The 14,935-nt window shown below is 46.5% G+C and overlaps 1 protein-coding gene across 2 annotated transcripts in view; it reads right to left on the bottom strand.

Moving 5' to 3' along the window:
* The window catches only part of CCAR2 (cell cycle and apoptosis regulator 2), a 348,118-nt gene that overhangs the window by 158,893 nt on the left and 174,290 nt on the right, over window positions 1–14,935 (bottom strand). For both annotated transcript variants that reach the window (XM_085633999.1, XM_085634000.1), the window contains 4 exons: window positions 14,669–14,806; window positions 14,237–14,471; window positions 13,663–13,776; window positions 12,768–12,931 (listed from right to left, as the gene is read on the bottom strand). In XM_085633999.1, coding sequence (XP_085490125.1) covers window positions 12,768–12,931; window positions 13,663–13,776; window positions 14,237–14,471; window positions 14,669–14,806 — 651 coding nt within the window. The remainder of the gene's footprint in view (window positions 1–12,767; window positions 12,932–13,662; window positions 13,777–14,236; window positions 14,472–14,668; window positions 14,807–14,935) is intronic.

Genomic DNA, 14,935 nt, shown 5'->3' with positions numbered 1-14,935 from the left:
TGCTGACACGAGGCACCGGTTGGAATTAGACTGCCCAGGCTTTGCTTACCTTTCATGGATAGAATGTCGATTAAACAGTGCGCAATGTTGAAGCAGCGGCCTGGTGCTTTCATTATGATGATTAACCCCCATATTTCAAAGGCCCCAATTAAATAGTTTCCAGATTATACAGGGACCTGTGAAATATGTCCCATTGTTTATGGGTCCTGTGAAATACGGGGTTTATACCACAGTGTTTCTGCAATTAAAGCTCTTAAACATGTAATATGAAACCATATATCTATTATTTATTGCCACTGTTGAATGCGAGGCCAGGCCTTGGAAATACGTGCCCTTGTTCACGGGCCCTGTGAAATACGGGATTTATACCACAGTGTTTCTGCAATTGAAGCACTTAAACAAGTAATATGACGACAAAAAACAAATATATATATATATATACACACCCCATTTATTGAATGTGTAGGTGGGCCATGACAAGTTATAAGGCGCATTTTTTTTCTTGAGTGTTATATAGAGCAAACTTGACCGGAAGGTATCGGAGCGCTTTACATAAGCACCAGATGCGTTACACAAGGACACATTTATTTTTGTTAGGCACGGGGAGATTAAGTAATTTGCCCAGAATCAGAGGATGTTCAGCATCATTGCCGAGACTCTAATCCAGTTCTCCAGATTGGAGGTCGACCGTCCTTGCCGTTAGGCCACATCCTCTCCCCTGCTAGTCGTAAATACAGCCACGTAAGCAGACTCAGGGTACAGTGTCACTGTACTGACGTATAGTATGATGCAGTGAAGAATATGTGCTATCGAATAGTTTCTTACCTGTCGGTGTAGTTTTGCAGCTTGAAAATCTTTCTGGATTCACTATGCTGTGCATTATTCCGCGATCTGGTGGTTGGGTCCGGATTCGTAGTCTTTCTTTCTTTTTTTTAATTTTTTGTAGCCCAGGTCGGCGTCGACGCCCCACCATTTGGTGCCCCTCTCGTGACGTAGTCGTGCTTCCTGCGGAAGTCCCACCTTTGGGGCGCCATCTTCGGGTTCTTTTTTCCTCTTCTCTCTTTTTTTTTTTTTTAACTCTAGGCGTTCTATTAATTTCCTTTTCAATTTTCCTTTTAGTATTTTGTTTGTTCTGTTATTCCTTGTCCTTCCACCTCTTTCTCCAGTCTCATCTTCCTGGCGGAGGTGGGTGGGTTCGCTAGTGAATCCAGAAAGATCTTCAAGCTGCAAAACTACACCGACAGGTAAGAAACTATTCGTTTTGCAGCGTGAATCTTTCTGCATTCACTATGCTGTGCATAGACTTTGTAGCGGTTTGTTATCTTTGTGGCGGCTGGGTGGTAGATGAGCGTTGGTCGTTGAAAATATGTTGAAGCACCCTTCTGTCCTACTTGTGCTTCCTTGTTCATCTGTATGTCCACGCAGTAGTGCTTAGTGAACGTGTGCACTGAAGCCCATGTTGCCGCCAGGTATATGTCTTGAATGGGCGTATTTGCCAGAAAGGCAATAGTTGCTCCCTTCTTCCTTGTGGAGTGGGCCTGTGGCCCCTCCGATAGCTCCTGCCCTGCCTGTTTGTGGCAGAATTGTATTGTTAGTGCGAATCATCGTGCGATGGTGCCTTTTGACACTGGTCTACCCAGGAAACTAGTTGCAAAGTACACAAAGAACTGTTTGGTTTTCCTGTGCTCCTTGGTCCTCTCAATGTAGTGCATCACCGCCCTTCTAGCGTCTAGAGTGTGCAGTGCCTTTTCTGCGCTTGTTGTTGGGTTTTGAAAGAAACTCGGTATTTGAATTGTCTGGTTCATATGGAATGACGACACCACCTTAGGCATGAAGTGCGGGTCCGTTCTCAATACCACCCTATCTTTGTGTATCTGGATGTAGGGCTCTTGCAGCGTCAGTGCTTGCAGCTCGCTCACCCTGCGCAGCGAGGTTATCGCTACGAGGAAGGCTGTTTTTATTGTCAGCATTTGCAGTGAGGCCTTGTGGATGGGCTCAAACGGCGCCTTCATAAGTTCCGTTAGGACCACGTTGAGGTTCCATGCCGGCGGGGGCATCCTCTTTGGTGGCGCAATTCTTTTCGCCCCTTCCAGGAATCTCTTTACTACTTGTGACGTAAAGAACCTTCCTCCTGTCTCCCCTCATGTGTAAGCTACGATCGCCGCTAGGTGTACCCTTAGGGAGGACGAGCATAGATTACTTTTCAGTAGGTGTGTGAGGTATCTAAGCACAGTTGACTCTCTTGTCAATTTATCCTGTAGTTTCCTTTTGCTGCACCATAAGCGCAAACCTTTTCAATTTCTCCCCATAGCATTTGCATGTTATTGGTCTTCTTGCCTCCCGCAGCACTCGCATAGTGCTTGGAGGTAGGTTAAGGCGCGCAAACTCTAAGTCTTCAGGAGCCATGCCGCCAGGCTGAGGCTCTCTGGCTCTGGATGTAGCACCTCTCCGTTCTGCATGGAGAGCAGGTCCTTTCTTTTTGCGAATTTGTGAGGAGTGCCTTGTGCCATTTCCACAATTTGTGAGAACCAGGTCTGTCTTGCCCACTGTGGTGCCACTAGGATCAGTGTCATGTTGCTTGTCCTGCACTTGTCGAGCACCCTGTGTAACAGTGGTATCGGCGGAAAAGCGTAGGCAAATGTCTTTGACCAACTTATCCATAGGGCATTCCCCTGGGATTGCTGTTCTGGTTGTCTGGATGCAAAGTTTCGGCATTTTGCATTCTGGCGTGTTGCAAACAGGTCTATTGTCGGTGTTCCCCACCTTTGGAATAGCCTCTGCGTTTCCTGTCCGTCGAGCTCCCACTCGTGGGATGCCGAGGTTTGCCTGCTTAGCCAGTCTGCCTCCACATTCTCCTTCCCTGGTAGGTGTATGGCCAGCAGGTCCATCTTGAGTGGGATGGCCCATCTCCAAATCTCCTGTGCCAGAGTGGAAAGGGGGAACGATTGTGTCCCTCCCTGCTTGTCGATGTAGAACATGGTTGTAGTTTGTCCGTCTGTATCAACACTCTCTGGTTGTATAGCTGCTTCTGGAAGGCCTTCAGAGCTAGCAGGACAGTCTTCAATTCCAGGTAATTGATGTGTCTGACCGCATCTGCCGGAGTCCACAGACCCCTCACTCTGAGCTTGTCCATGTGTGCTCCCCATCCTATTTGTGATGCGTCCGTGGTGATGGCCACAGTTGGGTTTGGTGGTATCAAGGACTTTCCTGTAGTTATGTTCTCCCTGTTCCACCATGCTATCTCCTCCTGCACTGCGTGCGTAACAACCACTAGATCTTCCCAACTCCCGCTTGCTTGTGACCATTGCTGTTGCAGCCATTCTTGGAATGGTCTCATGTGAAGGCACACATTGGGGACTAGGTGGATGCATGACGCCATCATTCCCATGATCTTGCTCACTGTTCTCACTGTCAGAGCTCGCCCCTTCTGGTAGAGACTTGTCTCCTTCAGCAGGGCTATTGTTCTTCTGTGGCTGGGCATGACCGTTCTGTCTATGGTGTTGATCTTTGCCCCCAGGAAGATCTTTACCTGTTCCGGTTCCATTGATGACTTCCCCCAGTGTATCGAGAACCCCAGGTTTGTTAGTGTTCTTGTCACCCGCTTTGCGTGTTCCTCGCACTTGTCGTGAGTGCTTGCCTTGATTAGCCAGTCTTCTAGGTAAGGATACACATGAATCCCTTCCCTTCGTAGGTACGCTGCTACTGCTGCAAGGCATTTTGTGAAAACCCTTGGGGCGGACTTCAGACCGAATGCCAGGGTTGTGAATTGGTAATGGTCCTGATTGATGTTGAACCTTAATAGGTTTTTGTGTCGTCTGGTCATTGGGATGTGCATGTAGGCATCTTTGAGATCCACGGTGGACATGAAGTCTCCACCTCGTATTTGAGGTAGTACTTCTTGTAGTGATGTCATTTTGAATTTTTGAGCCTCTATGAATTGGTTTAGGAATCGTAGGTCCAGGATGGGTCTTAGTGATTCGTCCACCTTTGGTACCAGGAAGTAGTTTGAGTACACTCCCTTGTTCCTCTCTCTGCAGGGCACTGGTTCTATGGCCCCCTTTTTTAGTAGTTGTAGTGTCTCCTCTCTGAGTTGAGCAAGCTCTTGACCCGAGCGCCGTCTTCTCTTTGGTTTCTTGTTTGGAGGCCTTTTCTGTAACTCTATGCAGTATCCGTGCTGTATGACGTTGAGTATCCATCTGTCTGAGGTTATTTGTTGCCATTGTTGAAGGTAAAGCCCCAGTCTTCCACCTACCGGTGTTGTATGCTCGTAGGCGCTTGTTTTGTGTAAACCCCTCACTGTGCTTATTTTGCGCTTCACCCCTCGGGGTATGCTGGGGGTGAGCGTCTCCTTGTGTGCGAAGTCACTTAGATGAGGGTTGGTCTCCCCCTCTTCTTCTTTGGCCACGTCCGTTTCCCCTCCCGCGAAAGGACTGGCCTCGAGGCTGGTACTGCCAGTTCTGCTTCTGCTGTCCCTGTTGGCTGTGACTGTCACCCTGCTGTCCTTGCTGGAATGCCTGGTGTGACGTTCCCTGTTGGTTTCCTCCCCTTCCGTAGGGTCTCCGAGCTGGGGTGCCTCTTCTCATCCCTCTGAATGAATTGCAGGGCCCCCATGGACCTTGCCGTCTCATTTTCCTTCTTCAGTTGGGAGAGCTTCTCGTCCACCGGTGCCCCGAACAGCGTTTCACCGTTGAAAGGGGTGTTCAGTATGTTGTTCTGGACCTCTTGTTTGAATCCAGAAATTCTGAGCCAGGCCTGCCTCCTTTCAGTGATCCCTATGGCCATTAGTCTGCTCGAAGTCTCAGCCCCGTCCAATGCAGTCTTAATGCACGAGTTGGCGATATTCTTCCCCTCCTCCACTAGATGGGAAGCCTTTTGTCGGTACTCTTCTAGGAGATGCTTGATTAGTTCCCCCATCTCATCCCAATGCTGGTATTGGTGCCTGTTCAGTAGCGCATTAAAGTTTGCCATGCACCAGTGCATTGCGGCGTTTCTTTCTACCTTCCTTCCAGTGAGGTCCATCCTTCTGCTCTCCTTATCAGGAGGTGGTCCTGAGGTCGCCGGCACATTGGCTCTTCTCCTGGCCGTGGAGGCAATGATGGAGTCGGTAGTGACCGATCCCTTGATGTAAGGAGGATCCTGCGAGCAGTGCTTGTATTTCTTTTCCGTTCTTGGCGTGATGGACCGGCATGTTGCTGGGTCCTTAAACGCCTCCTTCCCTTGGTTCATCACGCCTTGGAGCATGGGGAGGAACTGGCTCCTCGTCTGGATGGGGAGCAGAGTCTCGAGTAGGAAATCTGCTTTCGGCTTCTCCTCGTCCAATTTCACCCCAAAAGCTGCTGCAGCGCTCTTGACGACCATGTTGTATGCCCCGATGTCGTCTGGCGGCGAAGGCCTCGAAGGATAAGTCTCCACGGGTTCTTCGGGATTTTCGGCGTCGATGTCCTGCCATTCCAGCTCATGAGTCGTCGACGGCGCAGAGCCGTAGATCGACTGCTGATCCTCTTCCTTATCTTCTCCCTCATAGTAGGGGCCTTCTTCCTCCACTTCCGGATCCTTCGACAGCTCTTCGGCATTGAATTCTTCCTGTTCCTCGATCGACGGCCTCCGTCGACGGGATCGTCGGGATCTTGAATTTCTTCATCGAACTCCTTCTTCCTCTGAAGGATGCTCTCCATCTCCGCCTCGAGCCTTCTCTTTTTCTTCTCCATTTCGGAGACGTGTTCGGCGTCGACCGCAGGTCTCTTAGACGGAGCTTGCGTCGACGCGGCCTTGTCTTTCGTCGCCGAGCTACCCACCTCGTGGGCCTGCTTCGACGAACACTGTCTTTCGGCGGCCTTCGGCACCTGGGAGTCCTTCTCGAAGGATCCGCTGGGCCTTCTGTCCTTGGATCCACTCGCGGTCATCGAATTTTTCGGCGCCGGTGTTCCTTTTGAGGACTTTGACTCTGTTTTTCGAGAGTCACTTTCAGATTTTCGGGGCCCTTTCAGGGGTTTCGTACTCGACGTGTCTCTTACCTCGTCAGGCGTTTTCTTATCGGTCTCTGCGACCGTGAAGACATCAGGTCCTTCGGCGATGTCCTCATCGTCGGTGGAGAGGCCCAGATCGTACAGCGACGGGGCCTTACCCTTGGCTTCCATGTTGAAGTTGGCTCTCCTCTGTCTTTCTCTCACCCGGAGTGTCTTCGGCGTGAATGCGGAACAGGCGTTGCAGTCCTTGCTCTCGTGGTCGATCGGCAGGCAAAGGTTGCAGACCGGATGTTGGTCCTTCTGCGCGTACTTGTGGTGGCAGTTAGGGCAGAATTTAAATGGTGTCTTGTCCATTGCGCTCAGAGTCCCTGAGAGCGCATTTTCCTATGGGCGTCGAAGAATTTCGAGGATCTCCTCCTTCTTCGCCGTCCCGGCTGTAATTCCTTCCTCTCTGTAGTCTTCTATAAATTCTCCTTCGATGAAACTCGCGTATTTTCCTTCTTCCTTCGTTTAAAAACTCTGGAGCTTCTCGATGACGATCCAGACCCAACGGCAGAAAAAAGAATCTGAAGATGGCGCCCCAAAGGTGGGACTTCCGCAGGAAGCACGACGACGTCACGAGAGGGGCACCAAATGGTGGGACGTCGACGCCCACCTGGGCTACAAAAAAAAAAAGAAAAAGAAAGACTACGAATCCGGACCCAACCACCAGATCGCGGAATAATGCACAGCATAGTGAATCCAGAAAGATTCACGCTGCAAAAGTACAAGTTCTCGACGCAGTGGTAACAAGGTGGGATTTCCCCTTCGCACACACACTAGTAAGATTTATTTCATCACTTGCTCCAACTGCCTATGAATCCAGAGTCAGTCTAGAAATGCCAACCTCCTCCGAGCGTACGTGTCCTTTCACTCAACCACACTCAAGGGAACAAAATACTAAAAGACTTCCCAATACGTGTTTCCAGGAATTAGAATAGCGGCACATTTTTTAAATTTTTTTTTTTTAATCGCAACAAAAAGTTTAAACAAGGCGGCTCCAGCTTGACTCGTTGCGAATTGTTCGATGTTTGCAAGTTGGGTAAAGTGACAAGTGCGGTAAACCTCTTAAATAAATAGAAGTCGGTGTAAACAACTAATTACTTTCTGGGGGCTGTTTGGACTCACTCGTTTCTTTTACATTTTAATTCGCAAAAGGCTCTGAATGAAGCACCTGTCCGCGGAGCTGGCATCGCATGCGGGCAGTGCCTTTGAGATGCGGTGGGCACGGATTTCCAGGCGGGCTCTCTGGAGGGTTTTGCTTCGAGAGGTGCGCGGTGCGCAGGATGTGTGTGTCTGTGTTTGCAAAAATCTGCTTAACACCGGCGTTCTTCCCCGGCCCCACACGAGCTTGGCAGACAGTAACTACTTCTGGGAGGTTTTTAAAGTCGTGCCATTATTTTTAAAATGTGTTTTGTTTTTGTGCCGAAAAATAAGCGCACGTGGAAGCTACACACATGGACCTTTGAAACTAAGAATGTGTGTGAGGCAGTGCTTTAAATGGGCAGGTGCTGTCCAGTACTGACTACCTACACTTCTGTCATTTGAACGGAAGAGTGCCGGCACCTCTACAATACATTTAACGAGAGAGTATCTGCACTTTTCGGCCCTGCTGCACTAGATTTAATGTGAGAGTACCGACACTTCTCGGCACCGCTGCATACATTTAATGACACAGGGAGATGAAAATCCAAGCAGAACGAGATGCGGGAGCTGCTGGTGTGTGCGCGCGGTTGCGAGCAGCAGCATATGTTTCCAATTATCGTGCACGTGTCTGGGCACGATAATTGGAAACATATGCTGCTGCTGCGCGTAACAGACACCAATAGGCCATGGGCGGAGCAATGCGCCCGCCTTTGGCCTATTGTGTGCAGCCTTTATAAAAAAGACGCACGCAAAGGCCAATAGAGTGGCCCAAAAGGAAAAGTGCACGCACAAGCGTGTGCGATTCCTAGGTCAGTTTTCAAACCCCCTACAAGAGGTCTCTCGCTGCGCAAGCAGTGCTACGCACTGCAACGCTAGGCGCGAGACCTAAAAAATTGTGTAATGGTCATCATAATATATGCAAATCAAGGACGAGCCAAGAGGTCAACATAAATGACATCTCAAATAGCATAAAAGTACGGACTAGTTTACTTTACAGAGACAGGACAGGGAAGGCTAAATGTTACATTCTGACACCAAGAACTTGAGTTTGGGCAGTCATTGTTAGAATGGAATAATCAAGTTCAACATGGAGATATTTCCAATGTTTGCTTTAACAAAACAGTGAGCAGGGCAATCACAGGACGAAATGATACAACATGTTGATCCCAAGTCAAAAAGACTATGTAAAAGCCTGTCCTGTTGAGAAAAAACAAGAAAGATGGTGGAAGACAAACTGACAATTAAGCAGTAACCTGCTTAACTAGAGAGAACAATGCTGAACAATTCTTTTGGAAAACATAATAGGAAAAATAATGGATTTCTTATTCAAAACGTTATATAAAGATTGTTGGGATTCATACTGGATTTAGTTTACTTACAGAAATACTGCCTTCTGCTTTAAAGCAGACAGTTGACAATGAGATAGGATCTTTACTTGATTTGCTAATAGTGGGCTTGTTATGGCCCATTTGTGATTTCCAATAAAGAGATTTAAACCTAAAAGCATAACATTGTACACATGCACACGTTCTACAAAGATATCCCATTAACTTAGCAAGAACAAAAAATTCGCACGTGGCAAAGAACGTGACGCTCTTCAACTGGAAAAAACCACAAGAAACGCTGAAAGCCACTTAAATAGAACAACCCAGAGTACCTTCTGTTACTTAATTGACATGGTTTGAGGAAATTATGCTTATGAGGGGAGTTGTTTAGTACAGCACACAACAATATTTCATGTTATGCATGCCAATAAACCAGGCTATTTTCATTCTAAAAGATAAAATTGTCGATTAAAGTCTAAAACTGGCACTGCCAGGGTGTGTTTTTACTAACATGTTTAAAAGTGAAAACATTAAAGGAAATGTTTCTTTAAAAAAGCAAAAACAAAGGAGGCTCCTTCAAAAACTGCACTGCGAACCTAAGGCCTGAAGGTTACAATTATATCCCACAGAAACAACTCAGGCTGTTGGTTAAGAGTTAATTTTTGTCAGTGTCTCGGAACTCAGTGGCATGGGGTGGGAGGTTCCTCTCAATTCCCTCGCCCTTCTCATTGGACTGATGGAGGGACTGGATGGCTCTCGGGCCGGCAAATTATTTTTGGGAACAGCTATCCTAGTAGCTAAAAGAGACATTGCTGTGGTCTGGAAGAACTCAACACCTCGCTCGATGACTACATGGCAGAAAGGGGTTGACTGGTGTGCCATCCAAGAGAAAGCTGTGTACGATGCAAGAGAAAGCTGTGTACGATGCAAGAGGATGCCCACGCAAATATGGGCGGATATGTGGCAAATGGTTGGGGCCGCTGGACTGAACGTTCACAGCAGGGGTGGGCTCAAGCTTCAGCCGCACAGGAGGGGAAAGTCACTCGCATATGTCTTGAAATGTCTAATATTTATCAAAATGGTGCCATGTTTACCTTGTTGTTTGAAAATGCCAATAAAATCGGTTATAAAAAAAAGTTAATTTTGTAGCTCAAATACAAGATACAATACAACAAGTCACTTTGAATCACTAAGTTTCCTCGAGAGCAGGTTCAACGTTAATTCATTGGAAAGTAATTTGATGTGAACTAGGATTACAAGTAAATGTTTCTTCTCCCTCTTGGGACTGTCATTAATGTTGATGAACTTTTAACAGAACAGCAAGGGGATCCCCAACCTATGGCTGAAAGCTTCAAAGAGAAGAGAGCTAATGAAACAACTAAATAGCAGCCTTTCAGAAAAATACTCCGGCATTTGTTCTGAACCCAAAACGTATGAATAACTACTTCACAAACAGATGAATTGACTGCCAGAGAGCTGCAGTGGCAGCTTTAGCTGTTATGGACTGGCTTCAAGTATTTTCTGATGGGCATTAATTTTCGATTTGATAACATGTAATCACGATAATCCAGCTATAGACTGACTGGTAGTCACTATTCCAATGAGTATTGGCCGGGAGTTGGCAAACATCTGCCTCGCTTTTCTTATCTCTTTTGCCGTCAGAAATATGTCTGGGACCAACATAAATTAATGGTGTGAGGAGCCATTTCCACTGGAGAAGAGTTAGGAAAAATGAGGTCAGATATGTATCCCGATTGCTACAGAAATCTGCAATGCCAATAGGGAGGAATGCTAAGAAGTCCTCTATAGCGCAAGGGGCTTGGATCTCACTAACGGTAGGTACAGAAGAAATGGCTATTAATAAGGGCACTTTCCAGGAAAACAACTAAAGAGTATTCTTGTGCATTTGCTCAAAAATACCCATCATAAAATTTGATAGAGCAATACCTTTTGTTAAAAATTGGATTTTTCAGTATGGTGCAGTAGCAGATATAGTTTACCGAGAACTATTACCCTAACTTGATCATACGTAAGAGGCAAGGCAGTACCTACTGTGGCGCGATCAACTTCTCCACACACTGGATGCAGAATCTTATCCTCTTGATAGTGTAGGAAGATTTGGTGGACAGCAGCTTGACTCCTTTCACAAAGCTTGTGCAATCTGGTGACAAGTTCAAATGTCTACATTGTAGGGGACGCCAAGCTGGGCAACTGTAAACTGTAGTGCAATATCTTCCCTTGAACTGTGTAGGGTAGGTTTGGTCTGTATCTTAGTCTCATGTGTGGTTGTAAAGTGAGCTCACAATGGCAAGACCGCTTTGGAGCATTTAGTATTGCTCTTTTCCTGGTCTGCTTTAATTCGATTCTCACTCTGGAAATGAAGGGAGAGCAAAGGAATGCTAAAGAAACGTCTGACAACTCAAGTTAAGTACATTTGTTTAGGATCCATTCACTTGGTACAGGAATGTCAATATCTTGCCGGAAAGCAGATTGGAGGCATATTTCGGAAATTCCATATGAATTAAATAAATGGTTCAGGGAAGGAGACTTGTGCAGACCTACATAAATGCAAGAAAATCCATATCCAAGTGTGTTCCGACATGGAGGTGTTCAGCCATGTTGCGGTTTGTGCCATCAGTGCTTATACCTTTTGCTTGTAACTAATACTCTTTTTTCTGTGATTTCTTTTCCCACTTAAGTGTCTTGGAGGTCATATTTATACTTTGGAGAGCCTGCTTGCTCTTTTTGAACATCTACTTCTGTATTCACCCGACAAATACCGTTTTGGAGACCACAGAATTGATCAGAAATCTGAGAAATTATCTGCGTTACTGTGAAAAAGAATATGCGGTGTATAGGCAAGCCCTGCACTTTCCAAGAACTGCTGGAAAATATAATATGATACTTAAAAACTGAAATGTTAGATCTGCACCACTCATTTGATTAGCTTAGAGTCATTACAAGACTGGACCTTGTCTTCGTCCTTTTTCTGTGCACCACAAAGTGCAGTCTCTATACCCATCTTTTGATTTCTCTGTACTCCGTTGCTTGTTTGCTGATCTCCTTGAGCAACTGTCAGGTGGTAGTGGTTAGTTAGATCATTTCAGTGGAAAGTTCTATGCCCATGCTTTGAATGCCCAATGGTAGCCATTCTTTACAATGCTCCCAACTCATTTGTCTTTAGTTATTCTTTTACACTCTTCCAGGTCATTTACAATGCTCCCAATACCACAGCTGATAATGGTGAAAATGCAGTGGAGACTAGCTCAGGACAGCAGCTGAGGCGTTTGCCTCCAAGCCTCCTCTTCATATATAGAGTCTATGTAATGAAATGAAGGCTCCTAAAGTTGCCTTAGCGGTTACAAGCCTAGGAGAGGCAGTCACCAGAAGTCGTACTCTCTCTTAGATGATCTGAAACGAGACGTCTGGTATTATTTTCTCTTAAAATCCTGTGCACCAAATAGTGCTTTCCCACTGAATGGCTGGTCAAAGACTTTTGCTGGGTGTCAGATCTAAATTCTGTTAGCCGCAGTCAATTACTGACCACGACTGATGGCTGCTCTGAACAGTAGGTAGGATATAGTCATTTATCTTTTTACGTTATGCAGTGTACGCAGCCTAAGGCCATATTCGAACAGCAAACATTCACAATCAAATTCTCTTTAAAATTAACTTGCATGCTTTTGAAACGTTTAAGCAAAATTCAGTTGCCATGGTAATGGCACTGCCTTTCTAAATATAGATAAGACTGGAAGCAGCTCAAGCTATCAAAGAACCTGGTGATTTATTACATCTATGCAAATGCTTTGCATTATAAGAAATTGGAAGTGGGCACGCTGCCCGAATCTTGGGCACAGTGGGCGAGAGCTGTAGTATAGCACAGCAAACTTAAACACATCAAACATACCATCATGCTAGAGAGCCAGGCGAGCAAGGCTGCTGTTTCCTCACTATGACTAGGATACCACCACAAAGCAGTGCTAGTTGAAGCATAGACTATTTGTGCAAAATAGGGCATCATTCAAGGGTCGCCCTCAAGGGCTTCCCACCAACTCAAATCCTCTCAAGAACACTGGCCAAACAAGCCTTCGAGGACAAAAGCATAGTGCTTTGAAAGTTCACAGCAGTGTACTTTAACTGTGATAAGGAACACATTGTTAATTCAAAAGGAGTTAAGGCTGTACAGTAGGGCATTGTTAATCAAGCGACTCTTGGTATTTGGTGCCAGAGTAATAAGGGTTACAGAACGAGATATGCACTTGGATACACTTGTGAACACAGTAATACTCACCAGTTGGTGCATCGGCTCAGGTCGATGCCAGTCAAGGCTTTGGTGCAGCGGATAGCTGTACGGACCAAGGTCAGTGGGTCTGTTTCAGGGTTCGGTCCATCTAGCGAGGGAGACCATGCTCCTCCAATAGGGACCGCTTCATCGCCCTTCCTTCCAAGCAGAAACTAGGAGCAGAGGAGTATGACAGAGAAATGCATTAGACAGACTAAGGACCATACTGCTATCCTAAAACCATTGCTAACCCCACTGCACTCTTGACAGGAGAACATCTGGTAACCTGCGCTCCTAGCCAAAACACCCTGCTAAGCTTGCACATCTCATCAGACTCCTGCATCACTAACCGGAAAGCCAAACATTGGCATAGCCTGGATTACTACCCTCCGTGTGTCAGGACCATCTTACCATTTTCACTCCTTCGGTGTATCCTGTATTCATCCTCAAAGAAAATTACCTGTACTCTGTCCCTGGAGGAAACACATTCATGTGCATCCCCGGTTGCCAAACACCGCTATATTTGAAGACGTTTATCTGGATCTGCTCCGTTTTTGGTATGCTCACCTGGATTGACTTCACCTGTGGTACACTCACCCACAAGGGCTGCACCTCATCTGTGGCTTGTTCACCTGGACTGGCTGCATAAGTGGCTCACTCACCTGCATTTGCTGGCTCTTTGGGCAGCTGACCTGAATTTGCTCCCTCTAGTGCCCACTCCCCTAGATTTTCCCCCTTGGGGCACACTGCTATATTTGATCCCTTAAAATAGGTAGGTGAACCCTACAGGTCGTCCTCCAGCTCCTGCTCCCTCAGCTTCCCAGCATGTGCTACCTCAAAGTCACTGTATTGCTTTTATTTGCTCCATTCTCCTATAGTTACACACTTGGTTGACTCTTCTCACCTGTATTTGTTTGCTTGGGTGCTCCAAGTTCTCAATCCAGCTGTTTGGATCCTCTATAAACTGGAGGCATGTACGATAGAACTCCTCGATCCCCGGAGAAGATATCAACAGCACCTAGGAAGGTATACAAAAGAAGCGGGTACTACAGACGGTTCTGCACATTGCTCAGGGGCAGAACAGAAAGCAAGGCACAGCAAAGAGAGCAGAAGGTAATGTAACCGGCACAGACAAAACAAAAAATAAATAAAGTATTCCGTGGCTGGCCAGAGCAGGCACCGAGCAAAAACGAGAAGACAAAATTACAAAGTGTCTGAATTTAAAAATAATCAGTGTGAGAGCTCACCTCGGGGCACAAAATCCAGTAGCATTTAGATTTCTTTCATAATAGTGTAGCATAATTATGTAAAGGACTGCGTTAACCAGTGCGAGCACAGCTTGTATTTTATTTACTAGCCAAGGAAATCAGCTTACATACCAAAATTAAAGCAGCAGGCGCAGAATTTATCTCAAGGATAAAAGAGGATGCCAATAAAACAACCACAAGACAGATGGGCACTGGGTGTAGTAAGGTTACCTTGGCACTAAAAGCTGTGTCTGAATCTGAGGTCGGATGATCACTTGTAGCCACATCCTCGGTCTCGGGGGCCACTTCGCCCCCCTCGTTGATCTGGAAACGGCAGGGATACTTCAAGCTCAGTGGTTGGGAGAGGGGAAAGGAGTCCTGCCAGTTGAGCTGCACATCAAAGAAGTCCTTGGGAATCACTACATTGCGGTACCGCCTCATAATCTCGATGGTGTCGCAGAATGGGCTATGAATGGAAGAGCAGAAAGATGGACCAGATACAAAAGCGACCTGTTCCCTCCACCACCATTCCCCTGCACAAACCTCCCACATATGAATGTCCATCCACAATTTTGCTAACCGAATGTGCAAACTGATGTTTTGTTGTAGAGACTTTGGAGTATACACCTTCCTCAGTGAATGCTGAATGTAGAAATGTCTCACCTACAGACTCCGTGTCGAGCAAACGGAACCCGGTAAAAAGGGCGCTCATGACGTGGCTTTTTGATGATGCCCTGCTGGCTGACAATTCGCTGCTTACGTTTCTTGGAGTCGAAGTCTGCTCCCCTTTGCAAATCATCCCTGCACAGAATTGGAAATGTGAGTTAAAATGTGGCTGCAGAAGAGCATGACCCCGCATACACCCTTACCCCTCAAAACCAGGGAAGGCCTTGAAACCTCCCCAGCCATTTAGATTGCATCTTCCTGTAA

This window comes from Triturus cristatus, chromosome 11 (assembly GCF_964204655.1).
Source record: "Triturus cristatus chromosome 11, aTriCri1.1, whole genome shotgun sequence".
In the NCBI taxonomy this organism is placed as follows: Eukaryota; Metazoa; Chordata; class Amphibia; order Caudata; family Salamandridae; genus Triturus; species Triturus cristatus.
This window is presented reverse-complemented; position numbering and strand designations above follow the sequence as displayed.